The sequence below is a fragment of the Stegodyphus dumicola genome, chromosome 7 (assembly GCF_044657685.1).
Source record: "Stegodyphus dumicola isolate Sdum_Otavi_A_Nest chromosome 7, ASM4465768v1".
Lineage (NCBI taxonomy): Eukaryota > Metazoa > Arthropoda > Arachnida > Araneae > Eresidae > Stegodyphus > Stegodyphus dumicola.
In genome coordinates, this window is record NC_140774.1 from 66,481,459 (window position 1) to 66,507,735 (window position 26,277).

At 30.9% G+C, this 26,277-nt stretch overlaps 1 protein-coding gene across 7 annotated transcripts in view; it reads right to left on the reverse strand.

Annotated features, from left to right (window-relative positions):
- LOC118183591 (zinc finger protein 131-like) overlaps positions 1-20,470 on the reverse strand; it is a 46,857-nt gene extending 26,387 nt beyond the window's left edge. Inside the window, exons 1-3 of one of the 7 annotated variants that reach the window (XM_085820381.1) lie at positions 18,982-20,170; positions 17,092-17,294; positions 11,809-12,016 (exon numbers count right to left, since the gene is read on the reverse strand). In XM_085820381.1, coding sequence (XP_085676507.1) covers positions 11,809-12,001 — 193 coding nt within the window. In that variant the 5' untranslated portion in view covers positions 12,002-12,016; positions 17,092-17,294; positions 18,982-20,170. Of the gene's footprint in view, positions 1-11,808; positions 12,017-17,091; positions 17,295-18,981 lie in introns of all 7 variants that reach the window. The other 6 variants (XM_085820380.1, XR_015042101.1, XR_015042100.1 and 3 more) reach the window with 6 other exon arrangements.
- Between the last annotated feature and the right edge of the window lie 5,807 nt (positions 20,471-26,277).

Sequence of the window (26,277 nt, forward strand, 5' to 3'; positions counted from 1 at the left end):
ACCCTTTTAAATAAAGGCCAGTCTTAGTGGTAGGCATTTGTATACTAATTCAAAGTTAGCTTTTAGTTAAAGTTTTATATTCTTACGTTCAGACCACAAGTGGTTGGTCTTTGTATCCCTAAGTTCGGGAGTACTTGTAAAAGTATAGAAAATAAAGGGTTTCGTATACCCTTCCTACTTGTGTCGTCTGTTACACACAAATCTTGAACATAGCTTGAGTAAGCTCCCTGTTCCATATTCAGGACACATCATGTTTCCAAAGCAAAGAACAAGTCCTGATACAGTATCCAGACCTATGGACTACCAGACAAAAAATTTTAAAAAAATCCCTTCCCTTGTTAAGTCTAGCAATAATTCATATAATATTCAATAAAAGGAAGCAGGTGAGCTGTAAATGTCATTTTTCTTTGGACTAATTGAGATTCCTGCATGCCACTTTCAAACACTTGTTTGGAAAGGGAGTCACACTGTGGCCAATGACAATACATTGACTGATGTTGGCCACAAGCACACTTTTGGCCTTTGAGTGGTTATGTGTATGTTGGGTAGCATTCAATCTATTTGACCTAAACAATAAATGAAAACCCAAATTTTGCCATGTCTATAAATTATTATTTTATGACAAAATAAAAACACATTTTAAATAAGCTTAAATTTGCGCAGAGAAACTAAGGTCAATGCAGAAGTTATAATATGTATAGATAACCATCAAAGAGTTTAATGATTACATTTATTAATTGAAATAAATATAAATAAATAAATAAAGTAGTAAAAGAAATAAAAAAATAAAAGAAACTTAAAACTTCAATGATTCAATAAAGGATTTCAAATTTCCTAGGAAATAATTTACAACTTGATTGCTTTCACCAACTATACAAAAAGATACCAAAGATATAAAAAAAGATATTTATAATTTGTATATTTCATAAAAATTATATACATATAAAAATCGATATTCAAGTTGAAATTTTATTTTAAACATAACTTGTAGTCTATGTTAACATGTTCTCAGCAGCATTAGATATTGTTCTAGATGCCCTTTATCAGAGTGTTCTCAGACAAACAGCATAAGCACATGAATTCTGACCACTGCGTGTATGTATATGTTTAAACTATTTATGTCTGAAACTATTATAGTGGGAAAAAATACAATGATCCAAAAAGACTATTTAATTGAACTGAATTCGCAAGTGCATTTTAGTACATGTGTACAGAATATGTTGCTTATCCAAATTTGTATTGGCATAAAGAAATAGAAAGCAATAAAGAAAATTATTTACTACTTAGGAAACATACATGGCTGTTAACATAAACTTTTACTGTAAAAAATTATATGCATGCATAATCATGTGAAGCACGAAACCTGTTTCTAAATAAAAGCTTTAATTTGTTTAGCAAAATCATGAAATAAATATTTTGATGAGAGATTTAAAAAAAATATGAGCCAGTCTCAGTACTACAAGTCATGGAAATCTACAGTAATTGGCTGCTGTCAATTCCAAGAATGACTGCAACTGCTTTTTATGCCAAAAATTACATACAACAAAGAACAATTCATTATAAAAATGTTTAACAAACTTAAAAAAAAGGAAAAGAAAGTAAAGGAAAACAATTTAAGAGAAGATGAAATTTAGCCTGCACCTATTTTGAAGAAAACAAATGTAATTTTTATACAAAAAGGACGTTATTCTATTAGTATATATTACAAATCCTTAATTCAATTGATAGCTCTATACATATGTTTATTATTTTTGAGGCATACTTGACACTCCACAAAATGTAATTAAATTTTTTTTAAAAATGCATAAGTGTTAAATAAGTTTAGCACAAGTTACAGAAAATATAGCATAACTTAAAAAGGTTTTAAATGAAACTATTTGTATTTATACATTACGACATGATTTAAATAGAAAGAAATCATTACACATTTCATCACTTTAAAGTTATATTAAATTAACATTAAAGTTATATTAATTAATTCACTTTCTTTTCCCAAAATCTCAATATAATAAAACCAAATAATTACAATTAAAATTAGTTATACCTAATAATCCAAGTATCACTTGATAACTGTAAAATTCTGGAATAGGTAATCTTACAGAAAAAAGTAGACAGAATTCAGTATTCTCCCAAAAGGCAATCTACCTTACTTAACTACGTAGTTACTTTATGGATCAATAGGTGGAGTCACTAAAATTGTTGTTTTCACATTTTTTTCTTAAGCCATTTTATTCATTATTATTAATATGCATGATCAGATATATTATTATTTAATATTAATAACTGTTTAAGTTTTGCAAATTATTTTTTTTGCTGTTTATAAGAAAACTTTCAGTGTGCAAATAAAAGGGTGATCTTTTTTAAAAATTAGATTAGCTGGTTTAAATATTTTAATGAATTACTCAATAGCAACTTAACTAAAAGTGAGTCTCTAAATGTTATAGATATAGATTACATCAAGAATTCCATGCATATAGTGAATGAAAGATATAAAACGTAAGACAAAATACACCTGATTTTATACTGCTATATTTAGTTGTTTCAAAACCTATTTACAAACAATTTGTTGTCAGCAGAGTATTAACAAAAATAATGAATTTAAGAGAGCTAAATTAAACACTGTTGCCAATTAAATAATAGATATCTCATTTGCTTCTTACTGCAACTCTTTGTAATGTAAATGCAAAAAAAAAAATTTTACTTCAGAGTAAATTGATAACAAAGATTCAAAGACAGCATTTTGAAAACTCTTTTCAAATTCAATGAAAAAATTGCAAGTGAAAGGAACGATAAGAACAAACATTACTTTTACAAATAAAATAGTCTGAAAGAGAGGTGGTGCCATCTAGTACAAAACTGATTAACTAGCTAACAAAATTCGGTAGATCATCAGTTGGGACAATACCGATAATTCTACATAACATCATTAAAACAACTTGCCCTTTATCAAAAAAAAAAAAAAAAAAAGATAAAGTTAATTCAGTTAGGAATATTTTTTTTAAACATACATCACTATTAATTAAAAACTTTAAATACTTAAATAGTTAATGTCACACCCACATGTACTCCAAGTTTCTTCACTCTATTTGATCCTAACTATAGTCAAAAGTCGTTAATCCGGACTCGTCGGGACTTCGATTCCGGATTATCGATTTTTCCGGATTATAGATCATCAGTTTAAATCTGGTAAGATGGCATGCAGAAATTACAAAATTAAAAATATGAAACTGTAATTTATGAAATAAAGAACAATTATGATCTAAAAGGCATCAAAATTTACAAAAAGAAAAACCTTAATATTTATTTGTTTACTTTATTAAACATTTCTTTCAATGTACATTGTTTAAGTTGCTTCATTTCAAGTGATAATACTTTCTCTTTAATTCTATTAAACAGACATAATTTCTTGTTCAGTTACAAAGTTCTGCTGTTCAAGTACAATAATTGCTGTGTCGAGAATACCGACTAATTTGTCAATCGAAATGTTTTCGTTTTCAATAACCTCTGTGTCACTTTCTTCACTATCGGAAGCGAATTATAATGACGAGGAACTTGATTTAAATCATATCAAAGATGGAGTACATCGAGATAAAATACTACATTTAGTAAGGAATTATAAGCTAAATAAAATAAAAACATCTGCCCTGAAGATAAGGATAGTGCTGACAGATCAACTTCCAATTCATTGCTCGCCGCGGCAAGATGGAGGAACCATTGTGACAGACATTTCTAGATAGAGTAATTTCCCGTTTTGATGACATTTCTTGGCCGCCTTGCTCACCTGATCTTTCATGTGCTGACTTTTTCCTTTGGAGCCATCTGAAGCAAGAAGTTTTCTGAACACGTTGTGCCACCATTCCTGAGTTGAAGGATCGCATCAGAACTGCCATCGGCAATGTCTCACGGAATACATTACGCCGAGTTATGGCAAGCTTCCAACGCCACCTAGATGAATGTGTTGTGCAGAGGGAGCATCATTTGACAGGCATCATATTCAAAAAGTAATCCATGCAATGGACAATGACTTACACATTAGTAAATGGCATACCTTTTAACTATTAATTGACATACGAGGTAATAAATAAATTACTTACTGCCTTATGGTGTGTTTATAGTATCCTACTACAAACGCTGCCACACCCTGTGTATTAAATTAAATGAATTAGAATTCCATAAATATGGATTAAGCATATATAACATTCTTTAAAAAGGCATAAAAGTATGTATTTTTACGCATTTCTTTAAAGTGGTCTGTGAGACCGTTCACATTAATTATGCCGAAAAAATTGTCACAGCAGTTAAAGCTTATTTTCTCAAATGTGAATTTGAATTTTAAAAGGTTCTCAAAATCTTTCAAACAAGAAAAATAAGATAATGAAAACTTTTAAACTAATAAAGGAAAATTTGAAATCTAAGTTTAATGAAAAATAAATTTTTTAAAAAGATACATTTATTAAGATAAAGACGAAATTTTTCTAAATCTTAAAAGATTTTTTTTCAATATAATTTGATAAAAGATATTTGATTAACATTTCAAACCATATTTATGTGTTAACACATACCAAAAAGCTACTGGTGTCATTTATCAATGAAATATACCCTGGTTATCATAAATTAAGGAAAAATCAAAAAATAGCGATAACTCCCCTCAAAAATAAGCAAAACCGTGTAAAATTTGAATATGCTGCCAAGTAAGAGTAGCTGAGTAAAACTCCGATATGCAAATTAGTGGCGCTGCTTTTGGAATATGTCATCTGCCAGGAGCATAAAAGTCCATATTTGAGAGCAAGCCCACATATTTCACTGTGACAGTGACATCAGAAATCTGAGATAGCCAATTCGTAACAATGACCTCCAGGCATCGTTTGCTGCAGAACTGCGATGAAGAGCCATTGGGAGACTAGAGGCAGGACAAAGGTCAAACAGAAGTGGCCAGATGGCTAAATGTGAGTCCTTCTGTGGTTTATATACTTTGGAGGCAATTTCAAACCACAGATTCGGCATCTAGGAGGTTCAGCCAAGGACAGCCAACTGCTACGACGAGCGCCGATGATCAATATTTGACATCATGCATACGCAGGAATAGAACCGCTACTCCAACTCTTCTTAGATCCTCCCATACTGCAGCCATGTCATCTTTATTTTAAAACTAGTGGAAGTACCCAATGCCAGTTAAGTTAGATTGAGAGTAATGTATTTAACAACAGAGAGAACGATACTGCTGTAATCATTCTCTAATAACGATGCAAAAAATGCAATTAATATTCATACATTTTTCAGCCTGATGCGATATGGAACCCACATAAAAAATTTCGATAGAAAAATAAAACTAATTCTCTCTCATTATATCAGCAACAATAGCATGCAATTTTTAATGATTTTTAACATTCTAATCAAATGGTTGTAAAAGCTCAAGTTCTATCCAATATTTTACCTACATTCAATTTTAGTTGATTAAATGTGGCAAGAACATTTATCATAACTGATCAGAAATCAATAATGCAAACAAACAAACACACAAATAGACATTCTTCTTTATATATGTAGATTTTGTAAAACTTATAAATTTTTTATTAACAAATTTTACGATTTGAAAGCAAGCAGTAGCACATTTTGAAATAAAGCATTTTTATCTAAAACGCGTGAAACAGTTGCCAATCGGAAAAATAAGTGCAAAAATTAGTGTTTTCAGAGTTTTTAATTAATATCTTGGCTGATTAGAGTCAAACAACAATGGGAACAATCAAAATGGCTTCTCACAAATTTTTGGAATTCGGAATAATGTATTTAATGTTTGGCAATGCTATTTTTATTTCATTGTAAAACTTGGAAATTTTTTATTAACAAACTCTACAATTTGAAAGTAAGCAGTGGCAACACTTCTCAAAATAAAGCAGATTTTTATCTCCATCGTAGAGACTGTTGCTACTCTGAAAAATGGGAGTAGCGTTTTCACAATTATTAATTTTTTTTTTTTTTTTTTTTTTTTTAAGTAGACATTGACCTTTTCCAGGACCCAGAAAAGAACTATAGAAAGTTTGGTGATGTTAGCTATAGCAATAACTGAGTTTATTGTGAACAAACACACACACACACAAACAGACATTTTTCTTTATATATATAGATGATATACATAATACAGAGTGAAAACAGCTTCAGCTGAGAAGGTTGTAAGACTACCTTGGACGGCGATACACAAAGCAAGATGTCTAGATACAGAGTCAATGAGACTACAAATGGTGTCCTGAGGAATGGCTCTCCATTCCTTGTCAACTCTTTGCAATAGTTCGTCTTCTGAACATGGAAATTAGCAAGGCCTGCAAATGTTATCCAATCACATCCCAAATGTGTTCGATTGGTGAGATATCAGGAGAGAATGGTGGCTGACGCGAGCAGTGTGTGGTCAGGCGTTATCCAGCTGATAAAAAGCATTGGGCATGCCCTGAAGGTAGGGAAGTGTCACTGACTGCAGCACATTATCCATGTATCATCAGGCCATCATAATGCCCTGAATACAAATAAGAGGTGACCTGGAATAGTACGCAATTGCATCTCAAACCATGAGGCCGCACTATCATTTGGGGGGGGGGACATTCCACAATTGCTGCCGGATATCCACATCAATGCCACACTCCTATGTGACAACTACCATCGGAGAAACAGAAGTGTGACACATCTGAGAACACGACTTTGTGCCATTCCGTTGTCCACATTGCTCGAGCCCAGCACCACTGCAGACATTAGCATCTATGATGTGGGGTCAATGGCAGTCTTCTTAATAGATGCCCAAGTGTAGGCTGCTAGCCAACAATCAAAGGCAAATGGTTCTGGTCAATATGGCAGCAACCAGGGTGTCTTGAACGTGCAATGGAATGGAGGAAGAAGTGGTCGTCGCTTGTCGGTGGATTTGTTGATCCACGCACATTGATGTCATTCTGGCTGCATTGGCACCCCTCAACTCGTCACATTTCCTTGTTTAGCAGAAATAAAGACACAAAAATTGAACATGCTGCAGGCTCCTTATCTTATTCCCCTGATATTATTGCCTTTTCCCCCTAAAGCCCTGCCTTATTGCACAGAAATTCGCATAATTTCAGGACCACTCATTCTTGGTGTTGCATTTTCAATGTCGGATGGTGTAGCATTATAGTTTTCCACTCATATCACCAAACTAACACAGGAATAAAATTTTACATTAAAGAGTATTAATTGCCTAGGGGGGAAGAAACCTTTATAGCTTATTATTATTGGTCTCCAAATCACATTTTAGATTACAGTTCTACTGAAATAACATTAAGAAAAATTTTTTAAAGGCTGAATTAGACTTGATTATAACCTTGAACATCTACCAGAATACCCTAACTTTAGTTAATGATACTAATTTCAATCCTCTTTTTCCTAGGGATTTTAAAATTATAATTCTTCAGCATTTTATTCTTTTTTCCTCAATTTTACCTGATAAATGTTGTCATATTTCTTCATTAAATTATTTAGACAAACCCACCCACAATACAAAATATCTTTACTCTGTGAAAAAGAAGGGTCTCTACCATATTTTCATGAGACAAAAACAGCCCACTGCAACAGCACATATGAATGAATTATGATAAAGATATCAAAAATTTTAGGACACAAATATGTTGAGCTTACCATTTTTCTTTAGCTACAATAATATAAAAATTTTAAGTGCACCTTACCCAGGTTCATACAATGTATATTTATTTCTCTGAAAGAATTAGCTTACACAGCAAATTTCAGTCTTTCAAAACTTTATCATAAACTTATTACATTCCTCGTCATAATTTTGTTTCAAAACTATCATCTTCTCAACACTTAACATGATTCCATTTTTAACATGATGTACAATTTGTTACAAGTAAAGAAAACTTGACACACTAATCATCATAAATAGAAATCACAAACCTAGAATTTCTAAACCATACGCATTATCACCATGACCAAGACAGATGGTGGAATTATAAGGGCAACCATTAGTTAGTTGCCAGACAAACATATTTCTGCAAAATTTTTGGTTGCCTACTTTGGTAACAAAGTATTTTGTTCAGTGATTCTTATAAGGATTTGGCAGACAATCCATAAGTACCATTTACAAAAAAAAAAAAAGGCTAGTGAACTTTCTGTTCTAAATATTGCATACAGTGCCTCTTCTTGATATTCTAAATAACAACAATTTTCAATGCATCAATTCAAGACTGATTTGTCTAATTTTATTTATTTATATTCCTATTAAATAATAAATAGTTATGTATACAAATATATACAGTCAAAAGTCTTTAATCCGGACTCGTCGGGACTTCGGCGATTCCAGATTATCGATTTTTCCGGATTGTAGATCATCAGTTTAAATCTGGTAAGATGGCATGCAGAAATAATAAAATTAAAAATATCAAACCATAATTTATGAAATAAAGAGCCATTATGATCTAAAGGGTATCAAAATTTACAAAAAAAAAAAAAAAAAAAAAAAAAAAGCTAAATATTTATTTGTTTACTTTATTAAACATTTCTTTCAACGCGCGCATATGTAAAGCATACATTACGCATAGTCGAAATTAGAAAATTGCAACCAGAAAACTATTTGATGTGTACTCACAATATTTATTATGAGGAGGAATTTGATTTAAATCATATCAAAGACGAATACATCGAGATGAAATACTACATTTAGTAAGGAATTATAAGCTGAATAAAATAAAAACATCTGCCCTGAAGATAAGGATAGTGCTGACAGATCAACTTCCAGTTCAGGAGGGGAGGGGGGAAATAGGGACAGTTCTCCCATTCTACTCGGCAAATTGACGAAATTCAACTTGCATTTTTAATGTCTCGAAAGTGCGAATTATGCATTAGATTTATATACAGCTTTTTCTAATGTATGTTTTCTGACAAAAAATCGGAATTTTTCTGAGATGACATGTCCGTCCTTTTTTCCCCATATTTTGATTCTATGACTCAAATTATACCAAACTGCCAAGTTTTGTAAAAAATCGCTCAAGTGGTTTTTAAAAAATTAGCTCTCAAAATTTTAGCTCCTCAATAAGTCTTAAATTCTAAAATTAGAAGAGCCGAAACCCTACTGTAGACCCTCAGGAAAGAGGAACAAGAATAAATAAATAAATAAAATTATTAATCATTAAAATAATTAATGATTAAAGTGATTAATAATAAATTTATTTATTTAGTGATTTTAAATATAATTTAGTCTAATAAATATATTATATATTAGATTATTAGTCCAAAGGGGCTTTGTCCCTGAGGGGCTACTGTTTTCGTCTTGCGATTTTGCGTCGAATCACTCTGAATATCCGTTTAACTTTTCAACCTGTTGCTACCAAATATTATCACTCTGTATTACATTTGAAGAAATTAAATAATGTAGAATCTATATAAATGTATGTACGTTTTTCCCATTGTGATAAAACAATGATACCTAGAGCCATCTAATTTTGAATGACGTAATCCTACTGCGAATATGGGCATCTGAAAGGCCAAATTTGAAATTTGTTTCATTATCGATTTCATATTTTGTAAAACTTTAACGAATTTTTTATTAACAAACTCTACGATTTCAAAGCGAGCAATGGCAGCATTGTACAGAAAAAACATTTTTATCTCCAGCGTGCGAGACTGTGTATCGGAAATACTAAAGATATGCTCAATTTAAAATTATTTTATGGTATTGATCTTGAAATGAATTTTATGGTTTAAGTGCAAAGAACAGGGTATTTATTAATTAGAGGTAACACACAAAATGTTAAAAAAATGCTCTTTGGACATAATTTAAAATCTAAAACCTTTTTTATTTTTTTAAAAGATTTTCTTTTTTTATCTTTTTTTAAAATTTATCTCTAATTTTAATAAATCTAATAAGTAATTTTTAATATAATTTTATTGCTAAAAATAAAATTTTCGAGATCAAATATCTAATGAAATTGTTGTTCAATTCCATAAAAGAAGTACCAGAGCCTTCTTATTTAGGGCTCTGGCTAGAATTATAATTTATCTTAAAAGTTAAGAAGTACCGGCACAGTTTAAGCCGTGTCCTCAATGCTAATGGAACTTGATATCTATTTGCTAATATCTCTTTTTTTAAAATTAAAATTACTTGATTCCTTCTACCAGAATTCGAAATTTAGTTCATTCCAAATAAAATTCACCCATTTTTTATGATTTATTTTTTAAATTTGTATTTTTTAATAATTTTTATAAATTTTTTCAAAAACAGTTTTTAATTATAATCTATACAATTTTTACCATCATCTTAAAGTAGACGTATTTCTAAGTATACCTGCAAAAAATTAAAGTTTTTTATTCAAAATTTCCTTGGATATACGTGAATTTACACACTGGCGCATTTTGAAATTTGGCATACTTGCAACAGAGGATCAGAAGGCATAAACATGGTGTTACCAGAACATGGATAGAGAGTTTGTTTATTGCATATCACAGCAGAACGCTTCATTTCATTCAGAAAATCTGTCATGGAAAAATATATATTTAGAACCATTCAATACCCAGCACTTTTTATGGTCATATCCGCTATAAAGGATAATAACGCCAAATGTGGTTTACGCACTATGCTAAAATTATTTGAAATAATGAACGATGACTTTTTTCTGCTAATTTACAATGAAAATAAAGAAAGGAAACTACATGGTTATAAAACAAGATTGCTATAAATTAAGAAGTTCACCAAGTGAATTATTCTTGGCACAAACTGAAAAAAAAAATGCACCAAGATAAAATTTTGAACTTCTCCATAAATTTTGCACCAAATTTTACAAAATTTAATATTTAGTCATAATTTGAGTCGTAGAATCGAAATATGAAAAAAAAACTGGTATGTCATTTCAGAAAAAGGTCTGATTTTGTGTCAAAATACCTATAGTAGAACAATACTACATATAAATCTAATAAATATCCTAAGCCGCGCATTCGAGACATAAAAAACGCAAGTTAAATTTTGTCAATTGGCCCAGTATAACGGGAGATACAGAATTCGTTCCCCCCTCCCTCGTGCAGTGTATATGCTAATTCTTCAGTTTTAACAAGCAATATCATCCTTTTCATGCATGTTCTTTTTGTTGCATTTCAAGTTCCAATGATTTTTATAAATAAATTATGATAGTTTTTACTTTTTACTAAGTCATTTTTAAAGTTTGCATTTGTGTGATTTACCTGCAACTGAAGAAACTGCCATAAAATTTCTGCAGGAATACATTATTTTGCACAAAACTGCAAAAGGAAACAACTGTTCTAAATATATTCTTTAAGTGATCAGTACAAAATGTCTACCTAGATTTTAAAAAAGGTCCACTTGTAAATTAAAATTACTTGATTCCTTCTACCAGAATTCGAAATTTAGTTCATTCCAAATAAAATTCACCCATTTTTTTATGATTTATTTTTTAAATTTGTATTTTTTAATAATTTTTATAAATTTTTTCAAAAACAGTTTTTAATTTTAATCTATACAATTTTTACCATCATCTTAAAGTAGACGTATTTCTAATAGGTTAATTAATTGACTTTGGGGATAAATACCTAATTAAAATGTAAAATGTGTATGCATATAATAAACATTTTTTTTCAATTGTTGACCTTTCTTGTTTGTTTTCTATAAAAACCTGCAAACTGTGTCAAAATGGTTGCACTAATACATAAGCACCTTGTACTTTATGTAGTGTATATTATTCAGGAACAAAATCCTGCAGTATGAATGCTTTACCAAATGCTGTTTTAAAGAAAAATCTTTACTACATATACCACAAATAAATGGGCGCATACCAGTATGAAAATTTAAATGTCTGTTCAAATTTCCTTTTCGGTTGAATTGTCTATTCCATATGTACCAAACATGCAAATCAACATAGCCTACTTGAGAGGTTGGCAGCAACAGAGGATCAGAAGGCATAAACATGGTGTTACCAGAACATGGATAGAGAGTTTGTTTATTGCATATCACAGCAGAACGCTTCATTTCATTCAGAAAAACCTGTCATGGAAAAATATATATTTAGAACCATTCAATACCCAGCACTTTTTATGGTCATATCCACTATAAAGTTCAAATTTATAACTCCGGTTATATAACTTTAATGTGCTATAAAATAAGAAAGGACATATTAATGTGCAATTAAATATACATATTTCATTTAACTATATATTTATACATCACTCATTTATTATAATACTAAATGAATTAGTATTATAATAAATGAGGTATAATAAATTGTATTAAAATTAAAGGTAGTTCTTTTAAGCGGCAATGGGAAAAAAACTAATATGCAAAAAAAAAAAAAAAAAAAAAAAAAAATCGCATTTAATAAATCAGCATTTATATAAACAGCATTGCTTTATGAAGAATAATAAATTAGAACAAATGGCATGCTAAGAAGTTTACAATGTTTTACTACTGGCATACTGTAATTGATAAATTAAATTTTCAAATGGATTTTACAATAAGAAAATTTATTTAATAGTCCCCTAGCACACAAAATTTAAAGCATATCTAAGCTAAAAAATGTTAACACTGAGTTTAGTCCACTTTTTAAGACAAAAAGCATCTCATCTTGAAAGTAAAGGCACGTTAATATAAAAATGATTTGATTGTTTTAACACCACAATAAGTTTTATAGTGAGGGAACTACAGCCTGTTTAAACATATTGTTACTTTCTTTCTAATGGTGAAATATTAGATTCTAATGTTAAACATATTGTTATTCCTTTCTAATGTTGAAACAGTAAAAGATTCCTCCCCCCAGGTACCCATAAATCTCTTTTTTTTTTTTTTTTGCTACAGAGTTGAATTCAAGATAGCAATTCCATTCCAATATTCCCGTTCAATACATATATATTCGAATATAAAATAATAATCGCAAGCATACTCTCCCAATATTCCCAAATATATTATTTCAATGTGTTTATTTTTGCATTCTTAAAAAACTAGAATTAAAATTATTATATAAAATGAATATTATTATTACATTATCATTATAATTTAAACTCATATTATTTACCACATTATACTGTATAATGTAATATAGATAGCTATTAAAATGAATACTACCAATTATCTTTTATTTTCATAATTTAATTTTTGCCTTATATTCATTACCACATTATATCATTAAATACTTAAATAAATTACACAAAACAAATCACTTTCTCCCAAAAGTCATCACATCACTTTATTGGCTTAAGATGTTTATTCTTTTCATATTATTTGCAAAAACACATATTTTGCTTGCTTGTTATTTTAAAAGTTATCTTTAGTAGAACATGAAGAAAAATTCAATTTAGTGCACATATTATAGATTACAACAAAAGATATTTCTTTCAATTATCATAACAAATTCCAAGACACGAAAATTATGCCATGTTAATAAATTTCAACATAAATATAATACAATAAAAGAACAAGATGCATCAACTTTCTGGTATAATGAAGACTTCACAAACTAAAAAGGGGGACATTTTCGCCCTTATATTTTGAATAAAATAATTGAAAGGAAAAAAAAAAAAAAAATTTCCCGACATGCAGTTTTATTTTTTAAGATAGTATATCTGAAAAAATTCTTGAGTAAATTATTTAATGACATTTTCCAACAAAGTTAACAAAACTGTGGACATTTTTATGTCATATTCTGCATAATATAATGCAGTTTGATCACTGCACATTCTAATAGAAATCTAAATGATAATTCATAAAATACAGCAGAACTTTGTAAAAAATTTTCTTAGCACAAGAGGGTTAGATATTAATTAAATGAAAAGATCTATTTAGAGTGAACTTGTGGCTTTTAGTGACTAAAAGCCACAAGATTGTAACTGGTAGAACTGCAGTTAGGGAACAATTAAAAAATAATCAATGCTCTCAAAAGAAATAACTTAAAATATTTCCACAATGATTTATAATAAAATTCATTATATAAATATTTTCAATAGTTATTGTAAAAGAAGACTTTTACCATATTATACATAGTTTATCACAATTCCAGCAGTTTCCCAGAACATATGATTCAATAAGTAACAAATACATGCAGATTAATATATATTAACACTTATATAGTGATTGATTTTATCGGTTATTTCACTGTGACACTGCTCAGGCCATATCAGCCATTCAACTGAAAAACACATGAAATTTTCAGAGAACACGTGAATTTTAATCTTAAGTTATGCAAGCAAAGATTGATCATAGGCTTTATACTGATAACTCAATAGTCAAATAAGACAGTAAAATAGACTGTAGCTTAAAAGACTTTTCTTTCTCGGGAAAAAAAACTGCCAAGATAAAATCTCTAAATACATATTTTAAACACTTGCTGAATTATTAAAAAGCAAATAACATGATCTTGGTATCAAGAGAGAGGACTCCTTAACTGTTGAAACTTCTTACTCAAAAAAAATCAGTGTTTATCTAATGAATTTTATCTGGTTGTAATGAAAGTTTTCAGCCAAAAAAAAAAAAAAAAAAAACGTTCTTAATAAAGTTAGAGGGAAAAAAAAAAAAAAAAAGCATGAAAGCAGTTCTTTTAGTGGGGGTAGTAATCACTTCCTAAATCTATGATTTTCTGGCAGTTTTTCAAAGCCTTCGGCCTACAAACTTGGTGAGAGCAAGTCCAAAAACAGATCAACCTCATTTTGGAAGACAGCAAGATATAGCTGAAGGTTTTAAATAAGGTAAAAGTCTGAAGGTGCAATGTCTGGGCTATATGATGGGTGTGGCAAGAGATACCATTCGAGTCCACACAGAGTCCAGCCGGTGAATGCAGACACATGTGGTCTTGCATTATTTTTCTGTGCCTGAAGTCAGTTCGACGTTTTTCTTGATAGCAACATCAACATAGACTAGCATCTCGCTGTACACCATACTGTCGAGGGTTTTACCTTTTCCCAGATACTCTTTTTATTGATAATACCATAGCAATCCCACCACATACAAAGCATTTTTTTTTTTTTTGTTTTGTTTTTTGTTAGTCAAACTGTGTTTTGCGACACTGCTGACGGGCCCCCTGAGTGCAGACAAATCCCCTTTTCAGGTTACGTCATTGAAGTAAATCCACTTTTCATCACAAGTGATGATCTGGTCGAAAATTTTATCCTGGTGTTGATATTTAAGCAGATTAGTGCAGATCTGAACACATCTGTCCTTATCTGCTTGAGTTAGTTCATGCAGCACCCAGTGATCGAACTTGTACGTTAAGTTTATGCAATGCATAGTGTGACTAATGAACATGGTACCAACATCTGACTCCTTAGCAAACTCTTGAGTCATTGCATACTGATCTTCTTCTACAAGTTCTCGCAGGTGTTCCTCATCAACATCAGTAGACAGGCCAGAGCCCTCTGCTTCTTGAATGTCATAGTCCTTGTTTTTGAACTTTTGGTACCAAACCTCCACAGTCATACAATTTAATATTAGTACCTAAAGCTGTACACATGATTTGGTGACAGTCTGTAGCTGACTTTTTGCAACAGAACTGGAAGTAAATGATGGTTCTAATCTGGCAACCAGATAGTTCCATTTGAGATACCTTGTACTTAATGAAAAAGATATTTTTTTACGAATTTTACAACAAAATGTTCTAAAGTAAGTCTCTTTCTTTCAAATGCCAAAACTCGTTTGAGAAAACATGATTTAACAAGCCAATGTGAACTGTTTGCGTAGAAATTATTTACGGTGGCAGGAAACTTTCGTTAAAACCCCGATATTTTGAAATGAAATATGCCTCTTCAAAGAGAAAGCTAATTTTGAAGGGATTCTTTATTTAGATTCTACTGAAAGCATTATATATTTCAATCATTGGCAATGTATAAATATTGAAGCATTACTTATAATTTATGAAAAGAAAGGGAGAAAAGAGAATAAAATAATTTGAATCAAACTGAAAAATAAAATCACACATATTACATAAAATCTGTGCAAATTCTAATCTGGAATATAATACTATAATTTTCTAAACTGTACTAATTTGGTCAATTAAAGAGAGAAAAAACCCAAGAATAAATTTAAAAAAAAAAAAAACTATCAAAAGAAGCAAAATTCAACCCCAATATAACTAAGCAGAAATAAGTAATTTACATATGAAAGGCCTAGTTAAAAATTATTAATGAGGTCGAAAAACTAACATAAAAGCAAACCAATGGTTAAGATTTTTAAAACTATATAAAATATTTTTTTAACCGATCAAAAAAAAAATTTTAATTTAAAGAAAAAAGGTTTTGAGTTTTATAATAAAATATCTTACAGTTAAGATCATTATTTAGTAATTACTGAATTATTATTAATTGCATGCATGCATTCTTCAAAAAATATTTACATTAACATCTTTCAAAACATACTAAATGGTCTTTAAATTATACTTCACTACTATGTATGTAAGCCCAAAAGCTATGTATTATTAAAGCCCAAAAAGAAGTAAAGTGACACTAGCAGAAAACTATTTCATGTTTCATAATTATTATTTTCATATAAGAAATCAAAAATTATTATGTAAATGTAATGTATTATGAAAAATGCATGGTATGGCCATAAAGTTCTGGGACTATTTTGTTTAACAAATCTCAGTAAACCTTCCAAATGATAACTGACAGAATTTATTACTATGACATCTCAGCTTGGTTTTCCTAAAACATTGTTTGCTTATGGACCAAATTTTCTAAGCAATAAATTTTATGTTCTGATCTAGCCAATATTTACTACCATGGATTTGGAAGTTGAGCAAAGAGCAGCAACAAAGTTTTGCTGTAAAGCAAGAAAAACAACAGTAAAGACATTTGAAAAGTTGCACACAGAATACAGGGATGAAACATTAACATGATCTAATGTTTTTCTGTGATGCAGATGATTTTATTAGTCTTGAATAGATTTTCACTCTTTTATAAACTTAGCCCTAAAACTTTACAGACACAGTGAGATTTCTGGAAACTTCTCTGTGCCCATTTTTAAATTCCAATTAAGAAATCATTAAATTCTATTTTTTTTTTTTTTTTTGGATAATATTTTTTGCATAAATTTACAATTTTTTTTTATTTTTGTTTTAGACTAAGAAAGCACAAACTCACGTTACTAACACGCAATGAAATTTCTGTAGGTGACTGATTGCCTCTCTAAAGTATCTGCTTACATAAGTAAATTCTTATCTCAAGAACTTGTTGTAAACAAGACTTTGTTGTAAAGAGTCCCATAGCCAGACTGTTTATAGATGTAGCTTTACTTCATGATTGTAATCACGCTTTTCATGCTTGAATCTTTCAATTGAAATAATCTGTATTTGTAAAAGAAATACAATGTATATTTTAATATTAAATTAATTACAAGTAAAGTGATTTGCAGATTTATAAAACGTTATACAGCTAAAAAGTAATCCTGTGCTCCACTCAAAAGAAACATCACACGAGTACAATCCTACTCACTAAACATCCGTAGTCTTATTCCGCTGTTGTTGCGCGAACACAACACAGGTAAGAGCATTTTTTTTTTTTTTTAAATTTTCAACGTAAATTTATGTTATAAATGCTTAATTTAATATTTGTTATTATTTTCATGAGAAAAGAATCATTCCTTGTAATTTTGGCGGTCAACGGGTTAATGTAGCAGACTGGGCTGCTCCATGATCTCAGCCTCCCAAAGGCCTCCAAAGTGAGGGGCAGCAGGAGGATTGAAGATCCATTGAAAATTTTCACCGCTCAGGTAGTTTTGAAATGCTTCTTCAGAGGAAAGTGTAGCTTTGTATCTTCTTAATTCTCGATCAGCCCCAACAAAGTTGGTTCCTCTATCTGAAAAGATTTTCTTGGGTTTTCCTCTGCATGACACAAATCTTTTCAGAGATGCTAGGAATGCTTCAGTTGTTAGATCACTGACTACTTCTAGGTGAATGGCCTTTGTGGTGAAGCATATGTAAAGGCAAACGTAACATTTATATCTCGTTCCTCCTCTTCCTTTCCTAGCTTTAATTAAAAAGGGGCCTGCAAAATCTAGTCCTGTATTCGAGAATGTTCTATCCGGCAATACGCGAGAAGCAGGTAGGTCGCCCATTATCTGACTGGATGTGCTTGTTCGATTTTTAAAACATTTTATACATTTCCAAATTATTTTCCTTACAATTTCTCGGCCATTAACGATCCAATATTTCTGTCGCACAGCAGATAATGTTAATGTGGCTCCTCCGTGAAGGTTCGATACAGCTTATTATTTTTTGCAGACTGTTATTATTACGGCAATTTTATAAACACTAAACTTGAACATTGGAGTTGCCTAGGATCTACAAAGTGAAACCATGTTTCGATGTCCATTAAACAAAAAGTGGAAATGTTGCAAAAAATGGATAAAGCATATCCCTCTCAAAATTATGCGAGGAGTATGGCATTGGAAAATCCACTGTATATGACACAAGAAAAAAGAAAAAGGAACATTTTGAAATTTTTGTGGAAGCACCTTAAATAACTTTCATCGAAAGAAATGTTTAATAAAGTAAACAAAAAATATTAAGCTTTCTTTTGTAAATAAAACAGAATAGGAATCAAATTTATTGCCTCTTTCGGGTCTGTGCCACTTAACTGACGGGACACTTAACCAACACCAGTTAGCCGACAGGACAGCTAGCCCACAGGACACTTAGCCGACACGAACACTTAGCCTACAGGACATTTAACCAACAAAGACACTTAGTCGACAGGACATTTAGCTATGGGGCACTTAACTGTCAAGACATTTAGTCAACAGCACACTAAGCCGACAGTGACATTTAGCTGACACAATAATTATTTAAAGTTACTACGAATTACAAAATTTCTCAACTTATCCAAAAGTTCAATATTTAAGCTACATTTTTACTTATCAGTAAAATTCATTTTTCAATTCTTAAAGATCATAATTTCAGATCATAATTGTTCTTTATTTCATAAATTACGATTTCATATTTTTAATTGTATAATTTCTGCATGCCATCTTACCAGATTTAAATTGATGATTTATTATCTGGAAAAATCCCCAATCTGGAATCGCCAAAGTCCCGACCGGTCCAGATTTCGGACTTAGTACTGTACTAAAATGGCACACTTGTGTAATGTCTATAGATGTGATGTCCGCCTTTAATAATCTTTAACAGCCAGGTCTACTTGCCACACTCCAAGATCTCTACAATGGAACAAATCTCTAGAATTTAAAGAAGAATTATCTTCATAACAGAAAAGTCATCTACAAAAGAAATGGTGTGAATGTCTTCAAAAATTATTACAAAAGTGCACCTCAAGTATCTAATTTAGGTTCAATTTTGTGGAATATTGTGGCTAATGCTGCATAAAAGTTAGACTTAAGATGTCACTCTTCAAGGATATGCCAATGACTTCACCATCATTGTTGGCAGAAGATATAGAATAGAATTAGAAAGAAAAGCAAAGAAAGCATTAGAAAATATAGAAAAATGGAGTGATAATAATAAACTTAGTTTTAAAGCACTAAAACAAAAATGATAACATTTCATAAGGGTCCAAAACTGGTAAAAAATCAACCAAGATTAATATGGAAGAATGACCCTACTCGAAATAACGACACATTCAAATATCTAGTATTTGTTCTTGATACAAAAATTAAACTGGATTCTGCACCTCTCGGAAATGCGAGATTGAACACTTGTAGTTGTAAATTACTTAAATAGTCTTATGATGCACAAATGAGGGCTTAAAAGGAAAATATAGAAAAAATTGTATTTAAGAGCAACTGAAAGATTAATGTTATGTGGTTGTCCTGTATGATAACATTATAGCAGCATGGTAAAAGCAACAAATATGTTTCCACAAATTCAATGAATAGCATTACTACACATAACTAAAGTGTTTCGTACTACAACAACTGCTCGTCCAGTTCTTGTTGGTGCACTTCCACTAGACATTAAAGGCCTCATTCAATTGAAACAGGGATGATCGCTCAAACAGCGATCGTTCTATCCAGCATTTAGCGATCACTTTTGAAAACGAATGATTTTTCGTATTCATTTGAAACACTTCCCTACCAGTCGAACTCGTAGGGGTTGCCAGAGGTTACTTGATGCGCGATGACAAGCGTCTAGCCCCTCAGATACACAAGCGCCTAGACATTGGGTTCTCATCTATCCCAGAGCTCCCCACTCTCGGCTGCTCGCCAGACGTCATTTCCGTTTGAGAAGATGTAAATAAGTTGGGAGGGGGGTTGAACCAAAGATAACGTGGTTGTCGTCTTTCTAAGAGCCGTATTATTCCATGCAGCTCTTAAATATCGTGTCCTCTCAAAATATACATTTTTAAATGGTTAATGAAGTAGTGTTTTTTACTTCTGTTGTTATAATGTTACCTGTAATATTAAGCAGATAAGTTTTTATGAGTAACATTATAATGAAATAATATATTTCAAATGATATTTTTTTTTTTAATATTTACCTTTCGGAAGATGTTAGGTGTTACAGCCAATAAATGATTTCAGTAAAATAAAGATTATTATCATTTTATTGGCTCTGTGAGATGACTGAGAAGTTTTATGCACTCCCAGAGTCACCAAAATTAACAAACTGGTGTGGTGTAATCTAAATTCAAATGACTTCAAACTGCATAAAGAAAAATGTCTTTAAAATATAGTTTGGGAAAAATGAATATGTTAACTGTGTTAAGTTGTGAATTCATTAACGCACTTCATGTACTATAACTAGCACTGATAAAGTTTTCTTAATATCGATAAACAAAGTACATAAAAACATATTCCTACATATCATTAAAATATTAGTATTTTTCATGAATTCCAGAGAAAATATGCTAATAAATAATAAATACCATGGTCAAGAATTACCTAAACAAACAGCAAAAAAAAAGATTCCCTGCCTTGATACATAAGAAAGGAATATCACCATGTAACACATTGTTCACTTGTGTCAATATCATAGGCATTTTCTTCAGATTCTCCATTGACAAGTTGTATCTGTTAAAATGCCCCTGAGGCAGGAAAACAATCATCTGCTGATGGGACAGGTGCATATTTAAAACATAGAGATTCACAGGATTCGTAACGATATCAAACATGTTTTCACAATGCTTGAACCTACACCTTTTTCAACGTAAATATGGAGACACATTTTTCATCAAATCAAATGCATACAAAGAGGCTACTAAATTTAGATTCTGTTTCTCCAGGGAAGCTTGTATTTGAGAGAAATATTAAGCTATAAATGTGAAACTCTTATTTAGAGATGCCTTTTTAAATAACGCCTAAGCATTTTAATCGAAGAACATAAAAAATATTGACAGCATCTGTGGTTTTGACAAAATACTAGTCATTAGGGCCAACCTTACTGTATTTTCTGCCCACGAAAGCATACAGAAAGTAAAAATCTGTTAATCACCCTTCACTGAAACCAGAAATAACTGAATAAAGATAGAACATTTCACAAAGAAATCTATAAAAAAACTTCAGTATTTGGCATTCTGTGCAATCACCCTACCTCCACCTCTTAAAAACGCTACTACTCGCCAAAATAGCAAGCTCACGCTACCATATTCCTCACTTTTTCAAAACTGGATTTAAAGGCAACAATATATCAACTGCAATCTCTCTAAAGACTTTTGCTCTAGCAGGTAATTCTAAAAACATCCTTTTTACATTAGAAATAAGTTTGCAATTGTCTGTGAACAATTCATGAAACTTTTCGGCAAGGTGTACAGGGTGTGCATTTTAGATGCAGTATTTTGAGAAACGACCATGTAAATGCCTCACCTTTTTTATACATCTCATCATTCAGGAAAAGAATGGCATAGTCATGTTTACTTCTATTAAGACGAAATAAATTCTATTGATGAAACTTGAGACATACCGAAACTGTTGGTTTCTTTCTACATCTGCTATCAGAAGGAATATATCTGATATTTTAGGGTGTAAGGTTTTAGTTGCAATGTTACATATGAATTTTACCACAGCATTCATTCATGAAAATGAATTGCTGTCCAAAATCACACTTTGGATATCCTAAACTGCACCAATGTAAGCAGTATGTCAATATGTTCTTCTTAAAATAGATTTATAGGGAATTTATCACTTTCAAAATATCTTTTTGCAGATGGACTTTTAACTTTCCAAAATGTCATTCAATTCAAATCATTCATGAACTACTTATGACATGACATGCAGCTGTAAACACTAGTAAATGTTCTGTTGTTTCATTGGCATTACACTTCCTCTTAATTGTATGTTTGTGCTATGCTACAAAATAAAATTTTTGAGCACTAAGTGGTTTTTCTGGTGCTTATGTATCAATAAAAGTGTCTATTCCAAATTCTTTTGAAAAATTGTTCATTTTCCCTATCATTGAAAGCTCTTTCTTAAGCTTGGCAGTATAGCACATAAGGCAAAGCAAAGAAACAAATGAAACTGAGAGAAGAAATTTTGACAGAACCTAGTCATCACTCTGGCATTCATGCTGCTAAGTTCGTCAAGAATAACCTTCTTGAAAAGGAGCATTTCATCCATTTATTTTTTTAGGTAATTTCTAATTATCACACCCCACCACCACCAAAAATTATAAATTTGTTGCCAACTTTGGAGAGAGATGTTTATTTGAGTACTTTTGTGTCTATTTTAATAATGCATCCATTGCCACCTATTTCTTTTTTTCTACAATACACACATACTCCTTTTTTTTTTTTTTTTTTTTTTTGTGCTACTGTTTGATGTCTTGGACACAGCATTGGAATCAAAATTTTAAAATAAGAAGGTAAAAAAAGAGGTCCATAAAGCCTTTAACCCTTTGATGGGCGGCGGGACGTCTTTTTTTATCAGTTTTTATCTCCAAGATGACAGCTGCAAAATTCTGTTTAAAATACATACAATAATACCTTTCAGTTTCCTAAATATATAACAGATGGTGGCACTAGTAATTCATAGAAATCATGTAGGAAAAAATTCTTTGCAGGTCTAATTTTGAAGCATTTTTTGTTTTAATTTCTTATGCAATTTAAATCATTTGGACAACTTTTGGTATTAGAATGAATATTTTTTTTCTTGCAGATAAAAAGTATTATTTGAATTCATATATATATATATTAATTAAAAATGGTTGAAATGAAAAGGTGGGACAAATTTGTCCCATCACGCATGTAGGAAATACTGCTACTAGGGGACAGGACTATTGAAAATGTTTTCCGAACATTTGTTCCATTGTGATTTTGTACATTCGGTTTAATATTCTGAAATTTTTTTGGTAGGTTTATGGTTATTTCTAAGGTATCACAAACTATAATAATCATATGAGATATGTTGATTAATTTGACCACTTAAAAATGTCTATATCAGACTGAGAGAAAAAGTGTCAAATGGTGGCACAGAATTTTTTTTCATTTCCTTGATGTTTGTGTAGTTAATTCATTCATATTGTGTAAACAGTTACCCACAGAGTGAGAACATTTAAAATCTCTAAAATTGTTTAAAATGTGTATAGCTGGAAATTTACTGAATATGAGTTCTATAAAGAGAAAAAAATACCAGAGTCCTGTACATGTAAAGTAATAGTAAAATTAATATAAGTTAATTTTACTAAGACATAGGTCATCAAATGAATTTTCAATATAATGTAATTTTTAAACAATGAAAATTTTAAGAAGAATGTTGCCAATGAATATTTGTCTTGTTATTTATCATAACTGTGAGAGGAAAATTTTGTACTGATGTCCGAATTAAATTTTTCATTATTTTTCTTCTTTTTGTTTGTTTAAAGGTTCTTTGCTGTACAATTTTTTTATTAGCCGGTATGTTTACAGTTGGAGGTTCAAAGTGTGGTATACTCGTATTTATTGCAGATTTATAAATTTTCTCCATTTTAGTTACTTCATTAGGTGTTGTTATTGAGTTTAGTAAGCTTGTAAATTTATTCTGCAGTGCCATTTTTCTTTCTGCTAATGTCAAAGTTTATGATGTACTTTGCATTAATTCATTTACTATTACTATATCATTTGTGTCGTCTATTATCAATGAAGTCTCATTACAGGAATCATGAACTGTATCTGCTGAACTGTTTTTCTGCATCTGGCATAAATAATGAATATGCTTACACATATTCCACTTAATTGAAGAATCTATACATGTGCACATATATGTGTGTATGCATACATTACATTCAGTACAGTTCAATTCACAGTTACCCTCACTGATCACTCTTTGTATGGTATACAAATCTAAATTGCTTTCTGATGAAATAATCGAGCCACTTTCATTTTGTATAATTTGTGATGACAGTGTTAAGCTGGTTTTATATCTGTTTCTCAAGTCTCTAATTTTACTTGTCAATTTTCCTTTATTTGATGTAATGATTCTATCAAACATTTTATCCCTAATAAATTTCATAATTGCACAGCCTTATCAAATCTTTTAACATTTTTTCCATGTAAATAAATATATGTACTTTAATGTTCGATGCATTCTTTCAATATGTATATTTGTATTTAATCCACAATGAACTCTGTGACAATAAGCCCAAGTAGTTGCATCTTTTAAATAATGTGTCGAAAAATAATTAGCAAAATCAAGTGTATCAGGATCAGTTTTCAAGTAATTTAACACAGCTTCTGCTGCAGTATTAAAACTCTGTATACACATTCTTGTAAAGAAGTGCGGAGAACTTGATACTCTTGGGCTTGTTTTTCTCTACCACTGACTTTTTTAAAATTCTTTCGCCATGCACGGTCAACATGCCATGCACAAAAGAGGCGTTTTTCACGTGTGCCCATCTCTGAAACCTATACATTAAAAAAAGAATCAGCCATATCTGACATGAAAACTTTTGGTTGTAATGTGCCAATGCTTTGCTTGATTATTGAGAAGAATATAGACAAAACTGGTTGGTCACTTCGATTCGAAATTAAAAATGCACAAGGAAATCCTTCTCTTAAATTGTTGACAGTTAATAAAACTATAAGCTCAAAGCCATATGCATTCATGCCATGAGTGCCATCTATACATACAGTTAGTCAATAAAGTCTGCATACATCAAGAAAAGTAATATCAAATCCAAATTTATGGTGCGAAAAGAGTAGTTTCTTAAAGTTTTTTTTTTAAATATTTAGTTTCAATAAGAGACTTTGAAATTATTTAACTGTAATATTTTCATATCTAATAATTTATGCGCACTAAATTTTAAAAGATAAGTGGTCAGAAATCAAAGCCAGTTTACGTACAATGCGAAGGAGGCGGGGTATTTCTTATCTAACTTTTTTAAACTTCAAACTTGAGAATGCAAAGAAGGTTACACTTTCAAGGTCATTGACTTCCGAAGCAAATTTCACGTTGATTGGAAGTTGTTATTTCTATTTTCTTTGACGAAAATGACAACCAATAAAGAAATTCCTTTAGTTACGAGACAACTAATTATCAAATTGAGAGATAAAGATAAAACTCTTTGTTATATTGGTAAAACCATTGGAAAACCATTTTCTAGTGGGCAAAGAATTATTCAAAATTATCTTGACACTGATAGTCTTGCTGTAAAACCAAGATGTGGGAGACCGTAGAAGCTAGCGCAGAGGGAAAAAAGAAAAATTCTTTTACGAATTAAACAAAATCCTAAACTTTCTGCTGCAAGCATTGCAAAAGACATTTTTTTAACTAGCAACAAGAAAATTTCTCCTGAAACTGTACGAAAAGTGCTGCAAAAGGCTGATTATCATGGACGCAAACCTAGGTCTAAGCCATACATTTCCGAGACAAATAGAAAGAAAAGAATTGCTTTTGCCAAAACATATTTAAACTCTTCGCAGGACTTCTAGAACAATGTAATTTGGTCAGATGAAAGTAAATTTACAATATTTAAAGTTAATGGCCACCCTACTGTATGGAGAAAACCAGGAACAGAACTGAATCTGAGAAATTTAAATCCAACTGTCAAACATGGAGCTGGCGGTGTAATGGTATGGGGGTGTACGTCGTCGAAAGGAGATGGAAATTTTCACATTATTGATAAAGTCATGGATAAGTATGTTTATCTGGATATTCTGAAGAAAAATCTACGAGACGGTGCCCGAAATTTAAACCTTTCTAATACCTTTATTTTCCAACAAGAAAACGACCCGAAACATAGAGCTAAAATTGTGAAGGAATATCTCCTCTATCACACTCCAAGACAATTGCGTACTCCTCCACAGTCACCAGACCTCAATCCAATCGAACATTTGTGGGCAAAATTGGAGAAACGAATTCGAAAACACAATATTACATCGTGAAGTGAGCTAATTAGTAAATTG